A 25084-nucleotide genomic window follows, 5' to 3' on the forward strand; every position below is an offset into this window, starting at 1 on the left:
TATACCCTGACTCTGACCCTGCATAATATGAAATAACTTAAAAATAAAAAATATTCATAATAAAGAGGAGATAAAGAATAGAAAATTATAAAGTTCTTGGTAAAAAAAAGCAAGAGAGGTCTTTTTTTTTTTTGTAAAAAAACCAAGAGAGATCGGTGAGAAGATATATTAGGAGTTTTGAAGTATCAATGACTCAATGTCAAACAACATATAAAATTAGGTTAAATTCAGGGTTAACATCAGGGTCACAACCAGGATCAACATCAGAGCAATAATCAGGATCGGATTCAGGGCGAACTAGGTTGGCCAAAGATATAAAAACTGCAATTATGTTCGCATGGAACCCGACAAAATTACAAAGACCACACTTATAAATATAAATACCAAAGCTTATGTAGGGAAGAGAGAGCTAGACAAAAATGGAGAGGGGCTACGGGTCTATGTTTGGTGATGTTCGTGCAAGGACAGAACCCACAACGAGAGTGTCATCAATCTTGATCTACCCAGTCAAATCATGTCGAGGAGTCTCTGTTACTCAAGCGCCCATCACTTCAACTGGTAAAACCTCAACAACCCACATCTTCTCATGCATAGTAGTAGTCTCTAGTTTCTAGTTTCTAGTTTCTAGTTTCCAGCTTCTAGTTTCTTCTCTATGGGGTATTACTGGTTCTGTATTCTCTACAAACGATAGAGAAGCCATTTAAATAGAGGAAGAACTCAATAAGGGTGGAGACTAGAGAGTTGGGAGGAAGGAGTGGTCAGGCTTAGTGATCCTAAGTGGGGCCATGCCCATGCCAAGTCCCAGTCCAATTCCCATTTTGTTCACAGTTGAACCCATCATGCATATGTCCATCACTGCATACCTGCATCAATCCATTGTAGTACTTTTAGCGTCTTTTTCGGTTTGTAGTGTCATCACCAGCTACGTTAATGCTGTAACACCACTAATTAACATTTGCATTATAAATAGGGGTATGTACTTGACCTTTACCAGTCAGGAAATGGTCCCGATTGGTGATGGGCCAGCTTTCTTAACCTGGCCTCGCACTAAACCCCAAAAATTCACATTTATTAAGTCTTTGAACATCAGAATTGAAGACTCAGGTCTGAGCTCATCCATCCATGGTCATCTTCTACTATTGCTGAGTGAATTATGAGAGGCAGGTAGCTAGTGTCTTTCATCCAGAATTGAAGTGCTTTCCTTTTTGGAGTTTTTATATACTTGCAATCTCTTTAATTAGAGATCAATTATGTGTCTGTGTTGGGTCGTGGGGGAGAGTGGATCAAGTCCTCCTACGAGAATTATTCTTGTACAGATTGATCCGTACAGACAGAATTGACTCAATAATCAACTCTGTGGTAGATTTCAGTTGTGTCAATCAGTCTGTACGATAACTTGATCTAGGGGGTGGGTGGAGAGGTTTGACAGTTGAAACTCTCGTCTGACCTATCACTAAAAAAAGAATAATTCAATGCATGAGGCTCCCGTTACTACAGAATGTAGGAGGGGTAAGTGTATGTAGCCTTATCTTTTGCTCCATAGAAGAGGTTATTTTCAAAACTTTTTTCCTATTACTGTAAGGCATTAATCAAAGATGTTTCTTCAAAGCTAATATGCATCAATACAATGTTATTGGTGAAAATTGGTTTTAGTTCAATTCAGGAAGTATTGGTGATTTATCTTAAACAATGGCAGTCCCACTTGCTAGTAAGCAGGTAGTGGGGTTGCTAGGGGGTGTAGGGGGGCGAAGCCCCAAACCAATTTTTTTATGTGGATCGTTAACTGGGGTAATTTTGAACTTTTTGGGATTAGGGTTTTTCTATGTAATGCATAAGACGTTATGTAGAGGAGGTTATTGCAACTCATAACAAGGTGTGGTTGTCAATATTCTCAAATTCTTCAGCAAAATAATGGAAGCTCTGGTTATTACTCGGCGGTGGATATAACCTACTTTGGGTGAACCATGTAAATCTGTGTGTGTGTGTGTGTGTGTGTGTGTGAGAGAGAGAGAGAGAGAGAGAGTATAGGTTGGGAAGGTGAGTGGTTAATAAATGGGTTGAAATCGTCTGCAATTCCGATCTCGTACAATTCCGTGCAATACCACCTTCAGGCGGTGACACGTGTATTGATACCAATACAATGGTTCAGATCTGGTACAACTAATAAAACATTAAATCAGTGAAAAGACATTTAAATCAGATCTGGACCATTGCATTGGTATCAATACACGTGTCACCCCCTGAAGGCGGTATTTCACAGAATTGTACGAGATCGGAATTGCAGACGATTTTTTTCCGTTAATAAATACCACCCCTTGAATAGCTTAAAGAACGATTTAATTATTTATTTGTTTTTATTTTATTTTTTATAAAAATAAAGAATGATTAGAGATGAACGAGTGAAGGAGTAAAGGTCCCTAATAATGCCACACAAAAGAGGGAAAAGTGAATAGAAGGGCTGAAAAGAACAAACTATAATAATGAATGGCAAAAGAGGTAAAATGAAATGTAGAATGATAACTTACCCTGTATTAAAGCAATAACTAACCTAGTTGTACAAAGAAAATACATAAATATGAGCAGAATGAGAAGTGCAACCATCAGTCATCTACATCATTTACTTTTCTTTCTCTTCATTGAGTAGTTTTCCAACAATTTAGCAAAGAATAGAAAAAGGAGGTGGATTCTCCTTTTGACACTGTAGGCATAAAAAGAGTTCATTTGGTTTAGAGAACAAACTACAATTATTATAGAGTGGGGAGGATATGCAGGAACATTGAGGGTGACAGTTGTTGAGAAGATGAAGAAGGTTGGGCGGGGTTGTAGAGGATGGGTGGTGGTGTTTTGGGTTGGAAGAAGACGAGGAAGTGGTTCCCACTCTAGAGTGTGATAATATAAAAAAGAATGAAGAGAAAACGTTTCTCGGCCTTGATTTTTTTGCGTCAACACAAGACCAATAAAAGGACCATATAACATATAGGTATTAATAAGGGGTGAGATTTTTTTATTTCACAAGGGCAAGACATGATTTCATCCCATCCTTTAACAAAAAAAAAAAAAAAAGATTTCACCCCCATCTTTTATTTTCTTTTCAATTCTGGGGAACATGGCCAGTTGGCCACTACAAAGCTTGCCCACTTTTGAGTAACGGCTCTCAATGGGTAAGGTAGGATAGGGGTTGTTTAATGGTGTTATTATACTAGGGGTGTCAATCCTGAGCCCACACCAATAGACCCAACCTAGCCCAACTCACTTAAGGCTCGACCTGCATCGGCCCATTTATTAAATGGGCGTTTATAGTGTAGAGTAGTAGCTCGTCGGGCCCAGATCGGCCCGTCTCACTTAAGTAGTTCGTTAGAACTAACTCAATTAGCCCGACCAACCCGACCCCCTTTAGAAAATGTTTAAATTGTAAATACCTATTCTACCACTACTACTACAAAATATGAGTAAGGAATAGGTACGACTAAACTAATAGCTGATTACAACACAATGGACATATGAGATTTCAATGAGAAATATGGTTACCTTTGTGATTTCACTAGGAAGAAAGATAACATAAAGAAAAGATAAACATTTTGGCACAGACAAGCAGCTTGGTTTTCATTGAAATAATAAGATTGAACACAAAACAATGTGCAGAATATCTATAAAAAACTAACAAAGTCAAACAACTCCCAAAGTAATATAATAATTGAAGAGAAAGACGGCTACCCAATGTAAGCTTTTTCTTTCATTGTATTATGTATACCAGTTAATCAAAAATCCAATTTCTGGTTTGTAATGTTCTTGGATCATTCAATTGTTAAGAAGAATGTAATATTTGTAACTTAGATTACATTTTAAAAACATAATTCCCTTGGATATGGTTCCGGAATTGTGAATGTTATCCTCCATTAGTTTTAAGGCCAATAGTTTAATCAGCTTAAAAAATGATTTTAGGGTAGGCCCGTTTAGAATTAAATAGGCCCATATCCAGTTTAAGACCCGTTTAAGGTAGTCCGATTAAAACCCAACACCGACCAGCCCGATTACAAACCGTAACATGTCCTCCAAACTCAGGCCCGTTTAAGTAGACGGGTGTTCACGGAGCAAAGATTTCACACTGCCAGACCCAGTTAGGGCTGACCGAGACTGGCTCGGCCTGACCAATTGATGCCTCTATATTATACCCTTCAAGGTAAGATATGGGGTGGGGCGAGGTGTTTTTGTTGCCCTAGAGAGTGAGATAAGCAGGGTAATTCTTTACACATTTTATAAGGTAAGTCAAAGAAAATTGAGTTAATAAATAGAGTTTACCATCACCCATAGTGAAAGAAGAATCCATTTACCCATGGTCATTATTGTACTTCCATGAATGTCTTGCACCACTGAAAGACATTTTGGATCTCTAACATGCCGAGAAGAGGTAATTATGACAATAGATTTGTAGAATTGTCGATAATGGAGAACTTTTCCCTGAAAAAGAATGCTTCTTTACCGTTTAGTTTGAGGTTGCAATATATCTATGTGCTTTTAGACTTGAATGAGATGGGTTATCAAATACATGGGTTAGGCTTTGGGTTTAATTAAAGAAATATGTCTACAATGTGCAGTGGGAAATATATGAGAGAGAGAGAGAGAGAGAGAGAATACCTGCTTGGACAGATCATCTGGGAGGGAGCTGTAAAGAGCTCTAGCTGCTTAGATTGATATATAAATATGGATGGCCTAGTTTTTTCCTTGGATAAATTAGATCTCATCTTATACAATCTTAGAGAAATAATTTATGAGAAAAGTGTATCTGAACCTATAAAGTCCTACACATCTAGAGATATTTGAATTTTTTATTTGTTTTATTTTAGAGCGAGAAAAATAAATATAATATTTTCTATGTCTAGGAGTACAGTATGTTGTAGGTTCAGAGAACCCTTACCCTAAAAAAAAAAAAAATTAAATATTAAAACAAAGAATAACAGTTTGTAACCATTTTTTTACCCTCTATTGTATTTCTCTCTTTCTTGGAGTGAATTTTTTTTTTTTTTTTGGAATTTTTGTTCTCCCTCATCCTCATCTTTCCCCCAACACTCTGCATCTTCATCCCTTCTCTCGCCTAGATATCTCCCTCCCTCTTGCAAATCCTCACCCTCTCCTCTTACAATTCCCCGCTGCACCCCATCCTCCTCCTACCTCGAGAACTCTAGAAAATTCTTCACTAAGATAGAATTTGGTCTCTTTGCAATCAATGTTTTCATCCCCTCCCACACCCAGACTTCTCCCTCCTCCTTGCAAGTCCCCACCCTCTCCCCCTACAACTCCCCTCCCCACCCCATCCTCCCCCTACCCCCACCCCTACCCCTACCCCGAATAACTCTAGAAATTCTTCACTCAAATAGAATTTGGTCTCTTTGCAATTGATGTTCGAAATCACCATTTTCACGATGGTCTTCCAAACATGGCCTATGATTCTATCCCTCTCCATCTCTATGATTTCTGATTTGCAGATATGCAACTTAAAACCCAACATCTCTGTCTGTGGTTGCAAATACATAAATTCTGATGAAATGTCTTCTCTAGAGTTGATGGAAGGATTCTCCAGTTTCACCAATTTGAATCGAAATTTCAAATCCCGCTTATCAAACACCTCCCTTATAAACTTTTTAAGGCATCATTGATGTATATGGACGTGGCTAAAGGAAACTAAGCAAGAAAACAGAGTAAAGTGAAAAAGAGAAGGCAAAGATGACTATGAATAATAGAATCCAATTTTGAAAGAAGATAATTATTACTACTTTAAGGCTCAGTTTGATTGTGATGAAATGAATAGAAAAGAAAAAAAATATTAAAAAAAGTTTGAATTTTAGAAGATAAATAAAAGCATAAACCAATCATTGCATCGTAGTGGCATTTATCTCTCTCCTCAATATTTTTTTTTTTTGGGTCGTGCCAGTTTAAATCGCCATTGTGCACCTATCCACACAATTCTCAATTCGCCCTAATTATCCGAACAACCCACAGATGAGTGATTTATTGACAACTAAACTAAGCCTAAGCCTAAAAAATTTCTCATGTCAATTGACTCACTCGCCAAAAGCATGTTCCAATTGAGGGATTTCTTTGTTCGTATTCATGTACATATATGGATTCTCGTCCAAAATATTGAAAATAGTGGACATATAACTTCATCCGCATTGATGGCTGGTTAATCTAAAGCGTGATTGTGTCACAAGTTTTGTGTTGCTTGGTTTCCCTGATATCAATGCTGAAGGTGGCATATGTGTTTCTTGATAGCTAACGGGTAGTACATGATGCCAAACTTAGATGAATTATTATTGTGGGCATTCATAGTGTTTCATTGTAACCAATGGGATTGACTGTATATGGCCCGGATTAGTTTGATTATAATTTGATAAACTCATTTATGACATGTTTGCAACCAATTAATTCGTTTAATACAATTAACTTAACCTTGATTATAACCTGATTAACTTGACCTTGATTATGGGTTCATAAACGATTGTTCGAATATAAATATATCCATGCTTAATCTATAAGATTCAATTAACTGTTTATCAAAAAAAAAAAAAAATAATGACATAATTCAAAAAGGTTCAATATAGCAAGCCTCATTCCATTCCTTTGGCTATTCCTTGGCTATTTCTTCCAAACAAAAAAATAAAATTAAAATAAAGGTGCAGCCGTGTGGGACTTCGATTTCTTTTTTACTTTTCGGTAGATGGATTTCTAATTTATGGGCATTGATTAAACAGGAGCCCGACCGACACCCAAGGTCATGGTCATAGGCCGAATCATGGAGCGGTGGAGCCCTCCCTGAATTACTTTTTTTTGGGTGGAGCTCTCCCTGAAAATAGGTAGGACCTTTCCTGCGAAGAATTTCCGTAGGCACGTCTTGCGCATGTTTCTCGTGGGTGTCTCTTCTGCATTTGAAGACAAACTTATGGAAGAGAGGCGCACATAACCGCACACACGCACAGAAGTGCAGAAGAGAGGAAGTGGGAGATCGATAATCTCTGTTTCATCGATGTGGTCTATTTTTGGTGGTAGTAAAGCTGAACCAGCAGCTGAAGTATCATCAATCTTCATCTACCCAATAAAATCATGTCGAGGGATTTCTGTTTCTGAAGCACCAATCACTTCTACTGGTAAGATCACGGCAACCCACTTCTCCATCTACCGAATTCTTGCTTTTATACTGCTCCTTGCAGGATTCATATCATGTAATTGACTGGTCTCAGTAATTTGTTGGAATTAGTTCAATTTCTCAATCTACCCATTTCTGATCGCTTTATGGAGACCTCGTTTCTGTACGTTTTCCGCTTCATCGAACTCTTGAATTATATAATAGAAAAATTTTCGCCCAACCGAATACTTCTATAGCTTGACTTATGTTGCTTCTTAATTTCTTCTTCCTTTCTGGTTACAACGGTTGGCTTTTGCTAGAACCCCTGGCTTTCATGAACTTTCATAATGGTAACTATTTCTCTAATTCTTCTGTCAGATTTATTTTTCTATAATGTTACATCCATCCTAATTGGGTTAAGGACCCCTTTCTAGGATAGGAAGCAGGTCAGTGGTTAGTTGACACAGCTAGTTGTTGATTATAATTGTTTTCATATTCTCAATATGTAATATATCAATTAAGTCAGCTTAAAGGAGTTATTGTGTTAGGGACACAGTAGAGGAAAGAGTGAAAATAGGAAAAGAGACAAATTAGGGAAGGAGATAGGGGAGAGAAAATAAGGAAAAGAGGGAGTGGCTAATAGGAGGTAGCCAGCCTCTTGGCTTTATGGAGGAAGCCATGACCTCCTTTGTCTTCTAGAGAAAAAAATATAGGAACTGATTTATCTAAGTCTGACTATTTCGTTAATAATAAGACATTTAAAGACAAAAGAATTAGATACAATAACTACTTCCTCCCATTAGTAAGAAGAGACCTAACTTATCCCATTTTTTACTTCCCACGATAATCACAATAACACGATCATAACAACTCACATAACATAAACTACCTCACACAACAATGATAACCCATGTACATACTCCTAACATAACCCATGCACCTGATGCCGCCAAGTGCACAAAACATTCCACCCCCTCTTAAAAACGACCTTGTCCTCAAGGTCGCAATACAAAAAAATATAAAATCCTCTTGGATCCCAAACTTTACATGATACGATCTCGGTGCATACTACCACTAGCGTATAGGCTTCCCTTTTCGGATGATTGTAATTTGTGTAGATTTTCCTTATTTGTCCAACGTTATCAAATTGCTTGGGCTGCTTCTTAAGTGGATGGTTCACAGCCTTAATTTTTTTTGCATTGGTGCAGCAATCAGTTGTCATTTTGTCCTTGAAGCTGTCTCACGGTGTAGCTTGCTTTTGTTGTCGTTCTGTTTATTCAAGCCGATACTGATTTGGTGTTTGGATTCTTTCTTCAACTCAGCCAAACCTTCTTGAACGTGTCGATAATCTTCCATCATTGTTTTTGATATTGCAATGATCATACAAATGCCTGATAATAAATCTTCACGAGTGACCTCGATGATCTCCGGTGGGATAACCATTGTTGCAGAATCGTCAACTTTGATACCAGATGTTAGGGACGCGGTAGAGAGGAACAATCGAAAATAGGAGAAGATAGAAATTGGGGAAGGAGATAGGGGAGAGAAAATAGGGAAAAAGAGGGGGTTTGGCTAATTAGGAGGTAGCCAGCCTCTTGGCTTTATGGAAAAAGCCATGACCTCCTTTCTCTTTTAGAGAGAAAATGTAGGCAACGATTTATTCAATTTTGACCATTTCATTAATAATAAGATATTGAAAGACAATAGATATTAGTTACAATAAATACTTCCTCCCAATACTAAGAAGAGACCTAATTAATCCCATTACTTCCCACGATAATCACAATAACACGATCATAACAATTCACTTAACATAAACTACCTAACACAATAATAATAACCTATGAACCTAGTGCTGCCAAGTGGCACATAACATATTGTCTCTCATTTTGGTCTCTTTCCCAAACCTTGTGTTTAATGCTGAAACTTCCATGTTTAAAATTTCTTTTTGCTGTTGAATTTTGTTCCATACTCAAGTTTTTGTTTTACATCATCTTGTGTTTACAATCCTTCCTATCTTCTTACCTCTTACTTTCACCTTTCATCTTTCATTCTTCTTCTTTCTTTTGTCTCTTCCATCTTCATTTATGAGGTCACTTCTTATACCTCTTTATTTTTTTTCATCCCTTCACCTTCCTTTCCTGTTTAGACCACAGTTTAGACAAGGCTGAGTTTGATGTTGTTGTTTAGAGTTAAATGCAACAATCCCATGTGGGAGGGAGACTTATATGTGATTAAAAAGTTGTTGAGAAAGTCTTATTGGCTGTGATCTGTAGACACAAACACAATGTTGTGTGTAACATGGATATGGAATGTTGGGAAAAAGTTGGGGTGCAGAAACCTCTCAAAATCTAGAAACAGGGACATTGGCTGATTTTTCAGTTGGCACAATGGCATATATCTGAAGAACATTCCATCTTCGTCCCTTGAAGCCTGAAGGTGAAAGGAACCATAGCATGAGATATTTTTAGGTTTGGATTGTGAAAAAGTGCTTTTTCTTCTCTTGCCTATATGCCTTAGTATTAATAGACCATATAGCTTAGAAAGAAAGTCAATGGTGAGAAAGGTGAAAGTAACACATACTTTAGGCACAAGATCTTGCCCAACTCAATGAGAGTGAGCATATAAGAACTCTGCAAAGGGAATGGAAGTGATATGAGGGTTTAATTTTCTTTGCCTAAGATCTTGAAAGTAACACATACTATTGAAAATGCTTGAACCCATTTGGGGTCTGCCATGAAAGTCTGTCAAACAACGCCATTCATCAATTATTTGAAGATACACGTAAGGTAAATATTGATGGTTGAAATTGTGGATGTAACTTTGTTCAATTTGTTAATGTTTTGCAGGGTTCCGTTGGGATCGACAATGGCTGGTTATAAACTCCAAAGGCAGGGCATATACCCAGAGAGTTGAACCAAAGCTAGCACTTGTAGAGGTGCAGTTGCCAAATGCAGCATTTAATGGGGATTGGGAACCTACAAATACATCATATTTAGGTACGGACTGGGTTTTTTTTTTTTTTCCCTGGCTTTACTGGATGTGGTTTTCCATCTTCTTTAGTCTCTCAAAGTCTATAGGATTCTTATATTTTTGTGAGAAACAAGTTGCAGGTCTTCATTTGCACAGTTACGTTACACCCAGTAGAATATTTAGTTGTAGCCACAATTGTTTTATACCATATTTGCATAATAGAAATCTGTACTCCATGGGTAGGACTTATTTGTTAACTGAAGATTCATATGTTTTTCCAACATTTTATCACATGAAAGAATTCTCTGTCAAGTGATTGCTCCTTCTGTGGTTGTAGTGCAATATGCATCTGCCTCCCCATTGATCTCTTGTCCACATGCTTGTTAGTTTTGATGATGGTCAAAACTAATTATCAGTTATTTCAACTATATGAGATGAAGTTTTAGGTTTCTCATTAAAAAGTGAGAATCATTTTTTGGTTATACCACTATCTTTTCTTAACGTTATAAACTCTTGCTTCAAATTTTTTTTTCATATTCTGTCGCCCCCAGCCTCTCCCCCTCTCTCCCTCTCATCCACCATTACCACGGTCACCACCTCTTCTCTTTCTCTCTCTCCAAAGTCCCCTCCTCCTTCCTCTTCCCTCCCCTCATTCTCATTTCCCCTATTCCTTCACTCTCTGTAGAAGGGTATAGACAGCTGATATTACAAGGTGAAGCTTATCTAAACGATATCTAGATGGGTCACTAGATGGCTTAGGATCCCCTCACAGACACATGAAAGTATTCTTCAATCATGTAGCTATTGGACGTTTTCTAACAATTTTATGTCTGATTTTTCCCTGTGGCTGTGTTTGGTAGCCAAGAGAAGAAAAGAAAAGAAAAGAAAAAAGTACAAAAATTGAACTTTTTTCTTGGTTCAAGAATTACTGTTTGTGCTTGGCATGTCCTGATCCAAGAGAAGATTTCAGTTTTTGAATTTCAAAATTCCCAAGTGAAGTTTTCTTTTGCTCCTTAAAAGAAAAATGTTGCCAAAAACACAAGAAAACATGAGAAAATACAAAAACTTTTCTTTTCTTTTCTTTTCCTCTCTTCTAATGGTAACCAAACATACATACTTTTATTATTTTCTCACCATTTCATTTCTTTTCTTTTCCTTTCTTTTCTAGATTTTCTTTTCTTTTCTTCTCTTTGCCATCAAACATAGCCTGTGGGAAATTTCCCTGGGCTGAAATTTTAAGATCATCTGTCTTGTTTATTCTCCTGCAGCTGCAGTTTGCAATTAATAGCATGAATTTGTTTGGTTTCTATTTTTTTATTTGATATATTATACTACAATGTTGCTTGATTTTTTCACTTAATTAATTGCTTTCACCTGCAGTATTAAGGGCCCCTGGAATGAGTGAACTCAAGGTTTCTATGAAATCAACTGGTAAAGTTATTGATGGTGTTTCCATGTGGGAGTGGTCTGGCTCTGCATTGGATGAGGGAGCTGAAGCATCGGAATGGTTTTCAAATTATCTTGGGAAAACCAGTCGTTTAGTGCGTTTTATTGAAGGTAGATCTTGTACTAATGTGTTCTAAAGCTGGTAGATCTCTATCTGGAAGTACTTTTAAGTAAATCAACTAATTTAAATAACCACTAAGAATTTCAATATGGGCAAAATTTCTCAATTTAATATTGATAAGCACATTAAGAAAAACAGGATCCATGTAGCTGACTCCATTTTGTTGGATAAAGCTAGTTGGGTATGGTTGTATCTAGAGAAACCTAATTTTTCATGTTTCAATTTAATGTTCTGGTAATTCTTAATCCTACTTGTATCCCATTAGCTCACTTATGCTTTTGTTACCCTGTAGGATCTGAAACTAGGGCCGTCGATCCGGAGTATGCTTGTGGATACAGAACCATGTTTTCTGACCTGTTTCCTTTCATGTTACTTTCTCAGGTTTGTCAAGCCAACTAGAGAAATGCAAAAACCAAAGCAGCCCTAGATTCCAGAGAGAGTTTTAAACATTCTTGATTAACTTTTTCTTTTGCAGGGATCTTTGAATGCATTGAATGAACTTCTCAAAGAGCCCTTACCAGTTAACCGCTTCAGGCCTAAGTAAGTAAATGGTTTCCTCATGTCATTCTTCATGGAAGCATGATGTGGCATTTTACTAGTGATCAGTAATACATCACATAGATAATGTCAGAAATTTGTTCTCTAATCTTAAGAATTGTCTTATTTGAATGTCTCAGCATCCTTGTTGATGGATGTGAGCCATATGCTGAAGACTTATGGACAGAAATCAAAATAAACGGTTTAATATTTTATGGTGTTAAGTTATGCTCTCGCTGCAAGGTAAAATGCTATACTCTATTTTTCTAAATTTTTATTTTTCATTAAAGGCACTTCTTCTTGATCTGTCCTTGCAAATCAGTGTATTTCACTTCATTGCACTTGGTAGAAAATTGCAACTCCGTCATATTTATGTTTGGGCTAGTTCAGGCCTGGCTGAAGTCTCTGCAACCCCAACCCTACCTTCATAACAGGCTTGGGCTTGTTCTTGGCCAAGTGGACATGCATAGCTGGCGTTACATAGACCAGCCCAGTTATCTGAATTTTGGCCTGGGGAGAGCCATCAATTTATTCTAGGATGGACCTCAGCCTCTTCCATCACAGGTCCGCATAGTCAATGAACTCAATTCTCTGAAATTCTTCACATTCCTGTTTCTTGTCCTCAACCACTAACACAACTCTTCAATTCGACAATGATCCTGCTTCACTGGAAAATGGAAACCCTCAATAACTAGACAACAATGACCGTTTGGATGATAACCAGCTACTTTTCTCTCGACCACAGAAGAGGACATCTTTGTCCAACATCCTGTAACAGCTACACTCCCTCCATAAGTACTACCCAGCAACAAAAGGAGTCAAATCTCACACCACTTCAGGTTTCTATGAAACATACCTCCCAGTGCTTGAGATTTTGATTGAATGCTTGCTTACAGCTCTTGTGAAAGCAGAATGAGTAAAATCGTGTGTAATGCGTAAATGAAATTCACTGCTTACATCTTTACCTGTATCATTTATTCTGGAAATTGAGGGCATACCCAGTGCATGAGGCTTCCCACCACTGTGGGGTCTGGGAAGGGTCGTTAACTCGTAAGGTCTGCAGCCTTACCCCCGCTTTGTGGAGAGGCTGTTTCCCAACTCGAACCCACGACCGCTAGGTCATAATGGCACAACCTTGCCGACTTACCATTGCCCCAAGGCTTGCCCTCACTTATTTTGGAAGTTATGACCACATATTTTCATCCTTCACAGGTGCCTACAATCAATCAAGAAAATGGGATTGCAGGAAACGAACCAACTGAAATGCTCATGAAGGTCCGATCTGACAAAGTTTTACGTTCAAACTGTAAACAAGGGGGAAAGGTGAGAGAGTTTATCTAACGTGTATGTTCGTGTCATTGACATAGTTGAGAGGCATAATTTTGCATTATTTAGTTTTAAATACTTTTGCAGGTTTACTTTGGACAGAATTTAGTCTGCAAAGAATCACTAACTCAAGGGAAATCAAAGGTTATTAAAGTTGGAGATCCAGTTTATGTCCTTAAGAAGGTCTCCTCAGCGGCAGAAGCAGCAGCTTGAAACCTTTACATACATGACAAAATTGATGTTTTTGGGTCATTATGGTCAAAATATTGCAGGGATATCCCGTGTAGCAGCTTGAAACCTCTACATATATGATAGTAATAATGTTTTTGGGTCATTATGGTCAAAATATTGCAGTGATATCCCGTGTAGCAGCTTGAAACCTCTACATATATGATGGTAATAATGTTTTTGGGTCATTATGGTCAAAATACTGCAGTGATTTCCTATGTACATTAAGTTGAATAATAGACAGGTTACTATTGCTATGGAAAAAAAAAATAACTAGTAAGTGTTTGGGAGGATAAAAAGTAGAGTTAAAAGTTTTTCATTCATAATGGGTGAACGTTAACCCACCAATGCAATGTCATTACTATATCTACTATTGCATGCAGTCTAGATGCCCGTTCCACTGTTCCAGGAGTTCCATCCAACGATCAATAGTGGTTGCAGAAGTGATCTCTCCACCATGGGTGAAAGAAAACGAGTCCAAAAGTGAAATCAATAGTTACTATTTTTTCAAGACAACATTTCTGGCCCAAGAAACCATTTCCTCCTGGTTTCTACTACTCATCATGGCAGAATATCTGGCTCCAAAAGTTATAAGTTGGAATTCAATCTGTCAAGTAGACGGAGTGTATGATGAAATACTCATCCTGGGATGCTATAGAGAATGTCTTGCAGACCACAAGAACTCCTTGATTGAATTTGTTATAACATAACTCAGTGAATGATCAGAAGGGAAGTGGTGAAAGTGGTTAAGATGAAACAAAAAGAAACTCTGGTTGATTGCTCAACCCGATCAATCTCTATAGTACTTGCTTACTGTTATCAGTAAGCACAAACAAATAATGGACACCAATAGGCCTAATTTAGTAGCAGTATACAACATTCAATGTTGATAAAAAAAAAAAAAAAAAAAAAAAAAAAAAAAAAAAAGTCTTTTTTCTAAATAGGCTGATTTCATTTATTCAGAATTTCAGACTTAATTTTATCATTACCTTGTGCCCTTAAACCAGATACCATTCCCTATCTCTGCAATGACTCATTTTCCAACCAATTGGTTTTCTTCCTACACTATCTTGGAGATTCTTGTGTATGAACCCAAACCAATACTCTCTTGTTCTTCTGTTGGCCTCATCCTCGCACTCAAAACAGCCAAATCGTTATCTTGGTCTCCTGGATCATGGTAGTAATATAAATGAGAGTTTTCTTTCACCCACGGTGAAGGTTTCACCCACAAATCTAAGTTCATCATTATTTGCCCTCTATATGTTAAAGGTCCAAAATGCTCTTCATTGTTCCTTGACACCCATCCAAACCGAATGATTGCTATCAGGAAAGGGATTCCTTCTTCACCGTGGCTTAGGAAAACTTGGTCCTTAGTTTTATTATGCCATATCACAACGAATCTCTTGTGGGTGTAGGAACCAACCTGGTCCGAAAATTGTAGGTGTTTACGAGAGACTGAAGCTGTCAACTCTTTCAAAAGGACTAAAGCTTTTTCACATTCACTTGGTCTCAAGAAGTGTTGAGACTTAAAACCTAACCAAACAACAAAGCAAGAAGCAATCACAACACAAAGATATATGTGGTTATATAAGATGCATATATCTATGGTCTGGTCCGATACTAGTATCTACACTAGCAATGGAGACATAGGGTTACAATGTCAGCACTTTGCATTAAGACTCTTTCCCTTACAAGGAAATTTTCGCAACCCTAAATTACCACCATGTTAGCCCAAAGAAGTCGGCCTACAATCCCATGCCACAAAAGCGTCCATAAATGACTCATCCATTTCCAGAGTCAATGACGTTAACTCCAAAAATGATGAGACTACCCATACGTGTATGCTTCATGTACGATTTGTTGATGACATTTATCCTTTCTATTTTCATAAATGCCCCTCCACGCACTCTTGATGACATCAAATGGGACATGTCTTTACCTAATTGCATGAAGAAGTGTACACGTATGAATAGTTGATCCAAGCTCGACATGAAGGACCGATCTGCTTCTTTTGCTTCCCTTGCACTTTGCTTTATTAGTAGGGAGAAAAACAATGCTGCTCATTCCTTAGGTAGTTATGGGAGATCTAATCCTAGGACCTATTAGATCTCTTTCTTTAAGAACATTTCTATGCTTTTGGTCCACCTATTGATTTCATTGAATGTTCAAGTGATGACAGTCTATTCATGGGAAGTCCACTAAGCTGAAAACATAAGCAATATTGGGAACCAGAAATGAATGGTCCCCCTAGGCCATAATGATTTAGAATGAAATGAAAAACAATTAAAGGACAATTTGAAACCAAACAAGAAGAAAATAGAAAGCTTTCTACCAACTAATTAAACAACAGAATACATGATTAACCAAAAAGCTAGCTAGTTTCTAATTTGATACTAATTATCAAAGAAATTCCATAACTACATGTAATGCTTGCTCTTGTCATTTTCAATTTTGTTTGACTATATTACCCAAGGCCACCATTCAATTTTGTAAACAAGTTCCACTTGGTATACACATAGTTGTGTTAGTTATGTTTTATTCATTATTGTTTGGATGATTTGCATGATGTAATAGTCATACTTTATTAATACAATAAATAATTGATTCTTCATAGGATCATAAGCCTCTATGTGGTAATTTTATGAATAATATTATAATTTGTATTGCTTTCTCTTTGTGTAACAACTTATTCTTTCATGTTAAAAAATTAATTTTTTTTTTTTTTTTACAACAAGATTACAAATAGCTAAGGGTGATCGTTATGGTCAACATTATGCTTAATGGGCATCTAAAATTTGTCATTAGCGTGAAGTGATTGAGCTATTTTTTATCATGTGATTATGTGATTGTTGCAACTTATTTTTTAGAGTATTGAGATTATATTGATAGGTATATAATAAATAGAAATATAATCATATGACTTTATAGCTCACTCCATCCACCCACTCAATCATGTACACGTTCGCACGCACCCATTATTAAAAAGAGAGAACCAAAATTGGATGCCCATTCTCTCTTCTTTATAGAGAATATGCTTAAATTCACAACTTCCCAAGTGGCTTTATTGTGGCTTTATTTCCGTTAGTCCACGTGTAAGATATAGAACTGACACCCATTTCATCCGTAAAATTTTAGCCAAACATGAGTAAGGACAATAAAAAAAGTCTAAGAATCAAGACTTTTAGGTAATGATAAGATCCTCATAATAGGACTAGTAAAAATTACAAGTGCATTTTACACATGCAAATACACGTGTGGCCATGTGTTGAGGGTGAGACGATTTGAAAAGAGGGACAGAGTTTGAGAGAGAGAAAGAGAAAGTAATAAAGATGTCCAACACAAAATAAATAATATAATAAATGTTATTCTCAATTCATCTATCAATAATGCATTTTTTTTCTCTTTTTTTTCCCTTTTTTGGTTAAAGCAAAATTTCTTTCTTGGATCACAAATAAGTCAAATATGTGAATGTGTATACATGGATATCAAAAATGTTATCGTGACTTTGGAGTGCATTCTACTTTAGTATGTGAAAGGTCTATAGGGCATTACGAATGGCACAATAATGCTTCGATAAATTATTGATTCGTCATTCTTCAATAGTATAAATTAAAACCAAAACAACTTGTTCTATAATTAGTTATTTAGTATAAAGTATATAGAATAATTTATAAAACTGAAATCAAAAGAAAAATTACTACAATAATTGAAAACAAGGGATTAGGCTACTTTACTGGAAAACCTTAAGCAACATCTCCCTTAAATTGTCACTGAAACAAGGGATAGCTAATTAGAGCATTCTAAGGAGATGCTACAACGAACATAAATCTCAAAATAAGTAGTTAGATAAGATGGAAAAATATGGTTGAATCGGCTAAATAAATATATATAAAAAATCATTAGAAAAAAATCAAGTAACTTTCAATGCCTTTATAGTTGACAAGATCATAAGGCCCTCAATGCAAAAAAAAATAAAGATTCACAGGAAAAAAAAAAGTAATAGTCTATCCTACGAATTGAGAAATTTCATAGTATCTTCAACTTAAATATTGATAATGACAAGGAATTTCAAAGAAATATTTCATATTTCTGACATCTATCACAGTGTCGACAAAGTTGCAGAGAAGTCTAACTTTCGATCATTGTTTCAAGAGTGGGTTCAGTCGTTGCTACTCAGTGCTAGAGTTGTGCCAACATTGTTGCTCTCATATATTCTAGATTGGATTCAGTCGGAGACAAGTCGAGAGAGTGGGGGAGTGAAGTGAACTGTGAAAGAGAGAAGGGGAATTAGAAAAATCTCTATTTATCCGAAACAATGGCAAAGGGATTTGAAAGAAGTAATATATATTTTTTACCGATTTCAGATTTAGATACTCACAAAAGAGTAAATCCTTGGAAACTATTGCTGCTGAAAATCCGTATGAGCTGATCCTGCACAAACATAGAAGGCAGAGGCCCGGAGGTTTATCCGGGGTTAGTCATCCGACGCCCAAATTAGAGATCGACCGCACAACTTTTCACAAGGGTAATGGTGTGGGTCTTTTCTGCTTACCTTTTTTCCTCCTCTCGGGCCCTCTCTTATAGTCCTTAGGGTTTAGGGTTTCTCTTTTCCTTGGAGGAGTCCTCCTCGGGTCCGCCTCCTTTCCTTTTCGAGTCCTACCCGGATACGTCCTATCCCCTTCGTGGGGAATATTCTTTTCACGCGGTTGACATGGTCAAAATCCTTGCAGCCTCTATCAAGTGGGCAGCACGTGTCTTTTCCTTAGATACCACGTGTTCTTACCCTATTGGGCAATCAATTTGGCTGTATCATAAACACATTGGTAAACTGCATGATATCACTTACATTGCATAAGATGAAAAGAAAAGGCTCTATTGTAATTGAAACTATCAACTCGTCAGACTCTCAATCAACAATAAGGACCTGCAACAATTCTAATATTTTTTAAAATTTTTATTCTATATGTACAGGTAAACTAAGAAAATTGGAACTATAGGAATGAAAAGAAGTCCAAGAACAAAAGAAATATGAATAAAAAAATTTTAATTCAGACATGGTATATTACATTAAAAGCAACTTTAAGATCATCCATAAAATTCAAAATATTGATATGGGTAAATAAAATCGATCCTTCTGCCAATGTATCATATCCATCAACATAAAAATTAAGAAACACAAAAAATATTTTTGAGGAGCGAAATCTAGACCAAGACTGTATTGCTCGAAGGTCCCAATAACAAGGTATGGAGCCTTAGAAGTCTGATCCAGTAGTCGTGACTCTCTAATTGCCATGGAATTGGGTCAAATTCTTTCTCCACCCATTATATCACTGAAGAAATAAAAAAAAAAAAGAAATTAAAAACAATCTAACATTCAGACTTGATATGAGTTGATAAAAACAAATTTAACACCACCGGTCCACTCCAATTAGTCTTTCACAAACCTGCACCACCATTCCCCCCCTCCCCCCAAAAAAAAGAAGAAGTAATAATCTAATTACAACTTCCATGAATTGGTATTACCGAGAAATTTATAATTCCAATGTGTAGATTTCTTTCTTGCATTTTTTATTCCTAAAAATTCAAAAGTGCAATCATAGGATGAAGAAACACAAGTTATAGGAGAAACATACCCTTCTTCCATTGGACTAATTTCTGGAATCTTTGTAGGAGGAGATATATCCATTCTAATGTCCTATAAAGAGCAAAAGTCATTGTCAAATGTTGAACAATACTTGGCATTCAAAATATCAGAAACTATAAGTCTCAATGACTATAAGGATTTCCTTTAGCGGGGATCTAATTTGTAAACAAGATAAACCAAACATTCACTCATTGATTGTACAATTCCAATATATTTTCAGATAGAACATTAAAAAAAAAAATGTTAAGATGAGATTGGATTGTAATTCGTATGATTTCATTGACTGAAAAATGAAGATATAAATATAAAATAATAGAGAGATTATCTCCATGAAATAATAGGAAAAATCTAATCTAATTCAAATAGTTTCCTAATTTTACTCTAAAGATATGTACAACTGAGGTGGAAAAGATATGTACAGCCGTGGTGGGAGATATGGCTGAGTCACAAGATTTATCCAATGATACAGCCAAGCATCACAAAACTTATCCGATGAGATGATATAGCTAGCGCTAGCACTAACACTTCCCCTCAAGGTGGAGCATGAAGGTCTTGAATGCCCATCTTGGACTTGAGATGATGAAAAGAAGCTCGACCGAGGGACTTAGTAAAAGGATCGACGAGTTGATCTGCCAAAGGAATCGTAACAGTGCAAATACAGCCCTGTTGTATTTTCTCACGAATGACATGACAATTTATTTCGATGTGCTTGGTGTGTTAGTGATAAACTAGATTCACAGCAATATGGAGAGCGGCCTGGTTATCACAATACAAGGGAATGAGTTGCTGTGAGGATACAAGGTCATTTAGGAGAAAAGAGACCCATGTAATCTCACAAGTAGCAACTGCCATAGCACGGTATTTTGCCTCAGTAGAAGATCATGATACTATGGGTTGCTTTTTTGTCTTCCATGAGAATGGACTAGAGCCTAAGAGAATGCAATAGCCAGCGGTAGAGCGTCTAGTCATAGGGCAACTTGCCCAATCGGAGTCACAATATCCTGTCAAGTTGAGACTATTCTTGCCAGGAAGGAGGATGCCTTGCCCTGGAGTGCCTTTTAAATAATGTAGTAAGCGACGAGCAGCATCCATATGTGGTTGGCATGGTGTTTGCATGAGCTGACTTAAAATATTCATAGTATACATGATGTTAGGACTGGTGACAATGAGATAAATAAGGCAACCAATCAATTGTGGATATGGAGAAGGATTGTTGAGAACCGGTCCATTCGAGTCAAAGAGCTTGAGGTGTTGCTCCATTGGAAATTTGGCCCGCCGAGTCCCTGTGAGACCACTGTCACTGAGAATGTCGAGAGTATACTTTCTTTGGCAAAGATAGAGTCCTTAGTGGGAGCGGGCAACCTCGATGCCAAGAAAGTATTTGAGTGCACCGATTTCTTTGGTATGAAACTGAGTACAGATTTGGCTTTTGATAGTCTGTATTAAGGCAGCATCAGAGCCAGTGACGATGTTGTCATCCACATAGATAAGGATGAAGACATTTGCTTTTTGCCGGTGCAGTATAAAAAGAGAATGATCTGCCTATGATTGAGTGAAACCAAAGCTTAATAGGGCTATAGAGTTTGGCAAACCAATTGCGGGAGGCCTGCTTTAGGCCATATAAGGAGCATTGTAGTTTGCAAACAATAGGCTACCCCTTTTGTTGATATCCAGGGGGAGGAGTCATATATACGTCCTCCATAAGGTCCCCATGCAAGAACGCATTATGAACACCTAACTGATGAATAGACCATCCAGAGGCAACAATAATGGTGAAAAGCACCAGAACGGTAACAAGTTTAGCAATGGGGGCAAAGGTCTCATGATAATCAATGCCCTCGAGTTGAGTGTAGCCTTTTGCCACGAGGCTTGCTTTATAACCTTCCACAGTATCATTCGCATGCCGTTTGATTTTAACCCATTTGGAGCCAATTGCTTTCTTCCCATATGGTAACGGAACCAAAGTCCAAGTGTTATTGGAGGTGAGAGCAGCAATCTCACTTTGTATAGCATTGCACCATTCAAGATGTTTCATGGCCTCAGCGAAGGAAGTTGGTTCAGTGGTAACTGTAAGGCAGTTAGACATATGGGGAGGGGAGAAACAATGATAACTTAAACGGTTAGAAAGAGGGTGAGACATACCTTGACCAACAGTGGAAGACGAAGTTGCTTGGGCAAGGGACAAGTGATAATCTTGAAGATCACTTGGTGGTTTAACAGTGGAGGAGGGCCGGGATTTGTTGAGAATAGGAAGAGAGGGGTGAGAAGTTGTAAGCGGGGAAGGGGAAGGGGAAGGGTTAGGTTGTATAGTAATTGGAGGAGAAATAACTGGAGTAGTAGCCGTAGGGGTAAGGTTGGCCGTAGGCATAGGTAATAGAACATCATGTTCTGGAATGGGAATGGGAAAAACATAAGAGGGGGATGGGTAAGGTTCAAAGTGCAAATGGAATGGGAAAACATGTTCATGAAATATAACATCCTGTGAAACATAACTGACCTTGGTCGTCAGATCATATACCTTGTATCCCTTTTGGCCATGGGGATAGCCAAGAAAAATGCCAAGAAGGGCCCTTTGATCAAACTTATGCTTTATGTTTGGTTGGCGAGTAAAACAGAGGCAACCAAACACTTTGAGATTGGAGAGAAGGGGTTTTTTTTTGAAAAAGTATTTCACGGGGAGTTTTTCCATAAAGCACCTTAGTGGGTAAACGGTTGATGAGATAACAAGCGGTTAGTACACAATCCCCCAAAAAAACTAAAGGTAAGTTGGCTGGAAAGCGTAAGGCTTTGGCAATAGTAAGGACGTGGCGATGTTTGCACTCAACTATTCCATTTTGCTGTGGGGTTTGGACACAACTGGATTCTTGTAACACCCATAATTGTTGAAAAAATGGGAGGGTATCGTTATTGAAAAATTCACGTCCATTATCATAGCAGACCCGTCTAATTTTGGCATGAAACTGAGTATTGACTATTTGAAAAAAAATGAGTAAAATAGGTTGGGTTTTAGATTATGGTTCATTATTAACCCATGTAGCACGTGTAAAATCATTCACAATAGTCAGAAAGTAACAGGACCCTTGTAAGGAGGGACTGTGATAGGGTCCCCAAATATCCATATGCACCAAATTAAAACAATGTGTAGTTGAAATATTACTAGTAGGAAATGGTAAACGAGACTCTTTTGCAAGAGGGCACACAATACAAATATGCTTATTGGAAAGGGAAATATGAGCATCTAAATTTTTTAAGTGGTGAAAAATGGAAAGGGAGGGGTGACCAAGACGCCAGTCCCAAAGATTGAACTATAAGTGAGAGGTGGTGACATGAGTTGAGGCAGGAGACGAATCCAAGAAATAGAGACCACCATGTCTTTTACGCATCGTAAAAATCGTCTTCGTCTGCCGATCCTGAAAAAAACAAGAGTCATTAGAGAAGGTAATGAGACAAGGTGTTTGAGTAGTAAGCTTACTCACAAAAGGGAGATTATATTGAAAGGAATGAACAAGTAAGACATTAGAAAGAGAGAGATGGGAAAATAATGAGACATTCCCAATGTGGGTAACAGGAGCTGTAGAACCATTGGGTAAGCGTATGGTAGAGGGTTTAGGGGATGGGATGGATGAGGAAAATAAAAGAGGGTTGGAGATCATATGATTTGTAGCCCCGGTATCAATGATCCATACAGAGGAATGGGGTATTGCAAGAAGGGCGGTACCTATGACATTGGCCAATGGATGCGTGTTACCAGATGGGAGCAAAGCAAGTAGCTGTTGGAGTTGATCGGCGGTAATAGTAGGAGCACCAGCGGAATCAGTGGCCTGTTTCATGTTGACAGAGGGTGACCATGGAGTAGCATGGCCAAGTCTTTGTTTCTGTTTAGTGCTATCACCATTTCGAGGAGTCTAATTTGGAGGATATCCATGCGGTTTGAAACAATACGAATCGGAATGACCATCCATATTACAATAATTACAATGATAGCAAGGCTTGTTCGTGCCTTTAGAATCAGTCGAGAAGTGGTGTGTTGGGCCGCTAAGGCAGCCTGCTCAAGTGGGGCTGGCCGAGAGCCCTGTAATGAACGTTGGCGCTCCTCTTGAAGAAGCAGAGAGTAAGCCTTAGCCATAGGAGGAAGTGGGTCCATGAGGAGTATCTGGCTGTGGACAACGGAGAATGAATCATTAAGACTTGGGAGAAAATCCATCAAGGCATTAGTGTCAAGGAGAGTATTTAGTGTGGTAATTGCACCACAAGTGCAAGATGGAGGAGACCGATAGGAGGACAATTCATCGCGGAAAGCCTTTATCGTAGTATAATATGTGGAGATGGATTCAGTTCCTTGTGCGAGATTGGCAATGGAGTGTCTGATCTAAAAAAGCCGAGGGGCATTTTGTTGAGAGAACCGTGCATGAAGATCAGTCCAGACATCTCTGGCAGTTGTTGTCCAGAGGATGATATTAGCAATTGAAGGAATAGTGGAGTGAATGAGCCATGAAGTGGCCATAGAATTGCAACGACCCCAAGCATGAAGATGAGGAGAGTCGGCAGCGGGTGGCTTGAGCGTTCCATCAACAAAACCAAGTTTGTTCTTGGCTTGAAGGGCCATAGTAATTGACCGATTCCATGTGGGAAAAATATTACCATTGAGCAGCTGGGTGACAAGAGGAGTTCCAGGATGAACAGAGTTGTGAAGGTAATATGGTGAGATAGGATTAGAAGCTACAGCAACAGTGGTGGAGCCAGTTTCAAAAGTTGCAACACTAGGTGTGGGGTTTGGATTCTCTATGGAGGAAGAAAGGATCGGATTTTAGGCTGATACCATGTTAAGATGAGATTGGGTTATAATTCGTATGATTTCATTGACTGAAAAAGGAAGATATAAATACAAAATAATGGAGAGATTGTCTCCATGAAATAATAGGAAAAATCTAATCTAATTCAAATAGTTTCCTAATTTTACTCTAAAGATATGTACAGCTGAGGTAGGAAAGATATGTACAGCCGTGGTGGGAGATATGGCTGAGTCACAAGATTTATCCAATGATACAACCAAGCATCACAAGACTTACCAATGAGATGATACAGCTAGCGCTAGCGCTAACAAAAAAAGTTCTCAAATGCAATCACCAATTATCCAAGACTAAAACCTGTCAGTGTAATCTCTTCACAATTCTTGAGATGATTATCTAGTGATCTGAGAAGCAAAATACAAACATTAACTCAACAAGTTGAAATAGAACATAAGATACACATAGGATAGAAGGACCAGAAAAATATTACCCATCAAAAGAGAACAAATTATCCAAATTCCAAGCATGAAACTCAAATGTTTCTTAGAAAGTAACAGCATAAAACGGAGCATGAGTTGCATCCTCTAGTAGATTAACATCTCATGAGCCAAAGACAATATTTATTGACTTCCATATCATATTGCTGTCATGCCAAAGATACTCCACCTTCTTTGAATATATAACGCCACCACCCAATAAAAGGTGTGCTGACAATCTTAGCGCAATTGGGACTTCCGGGAACATTATACAATCTAAAGGCACCATAAGAAAAAAAACAATAGGAAGAAATTAACTCAAGTAAAAGAAACACACGGTAAACATTGCATACACATTGAATCAAAGATACGTAGAATATTCTCATAATAAACTACCAATAAATAACACAAAGGGATGGCAAC

General features: G+C 37.7%; 1 protein-coding gene across 2 annotated transcripts; it reads left to right on the forward strand.

Moving 5' to 3' along the window:
• The first annotated feature begins 420 nt into the window (after positions 1 to 420).
• On the forward strand, positions 421 to 13951 carry LOC122059866 (mitochondrial amidoxime reducing component 2). 2 transcript variants are annotated; one of them, XM_042622914.1, is made up of 8 exons: positions 421 to 558; positions 9970 to 10119; positions 11474 to 11650; positions 11953 to 12041; positions 12136 to 12200; positions 12338 to 12440; positions 13410 to 13520; positions 13611 to 13951. In XM_042622914.1, exons 1-8 carry the CDS (start codon positions 441 to 443, stop codon positions 13734 to 13736), a joined length of 939 nt encoding a protein of 312 aa, XP_042478848.1. In that variant the 5' UTR covers positions 421 to 440; the 3' UTR covers positions 13737 to 13951. The 2 variants fall into 2 exon arrangements, with proteins under 2 accessions (XP_042478848.1, XP_042478847.1); XM_042622913.1 differs by lacking the exon at positions 421 to 558 and adding an exon at positions 6852 to 7142.
• Positions 13952 to 25084: the final 11133 nt, after the last annotated feature.

The sequence above is a fragment of the Macadamia integrifolia genome, chromosome 13 (assembly GCF_013358625.1).
Source record: "Macadamia integrifolia cultivar HAES 741 chromosome 13, SCU_Mint_v3, whole genome shotgun sequence".
Lineage (NCBI taxonomy): Eukaryota > Viridiplantae > Streptophyta > Magnoliopsida > Proteales > Proteaceae > Macadamia > Macadamia integrifolia.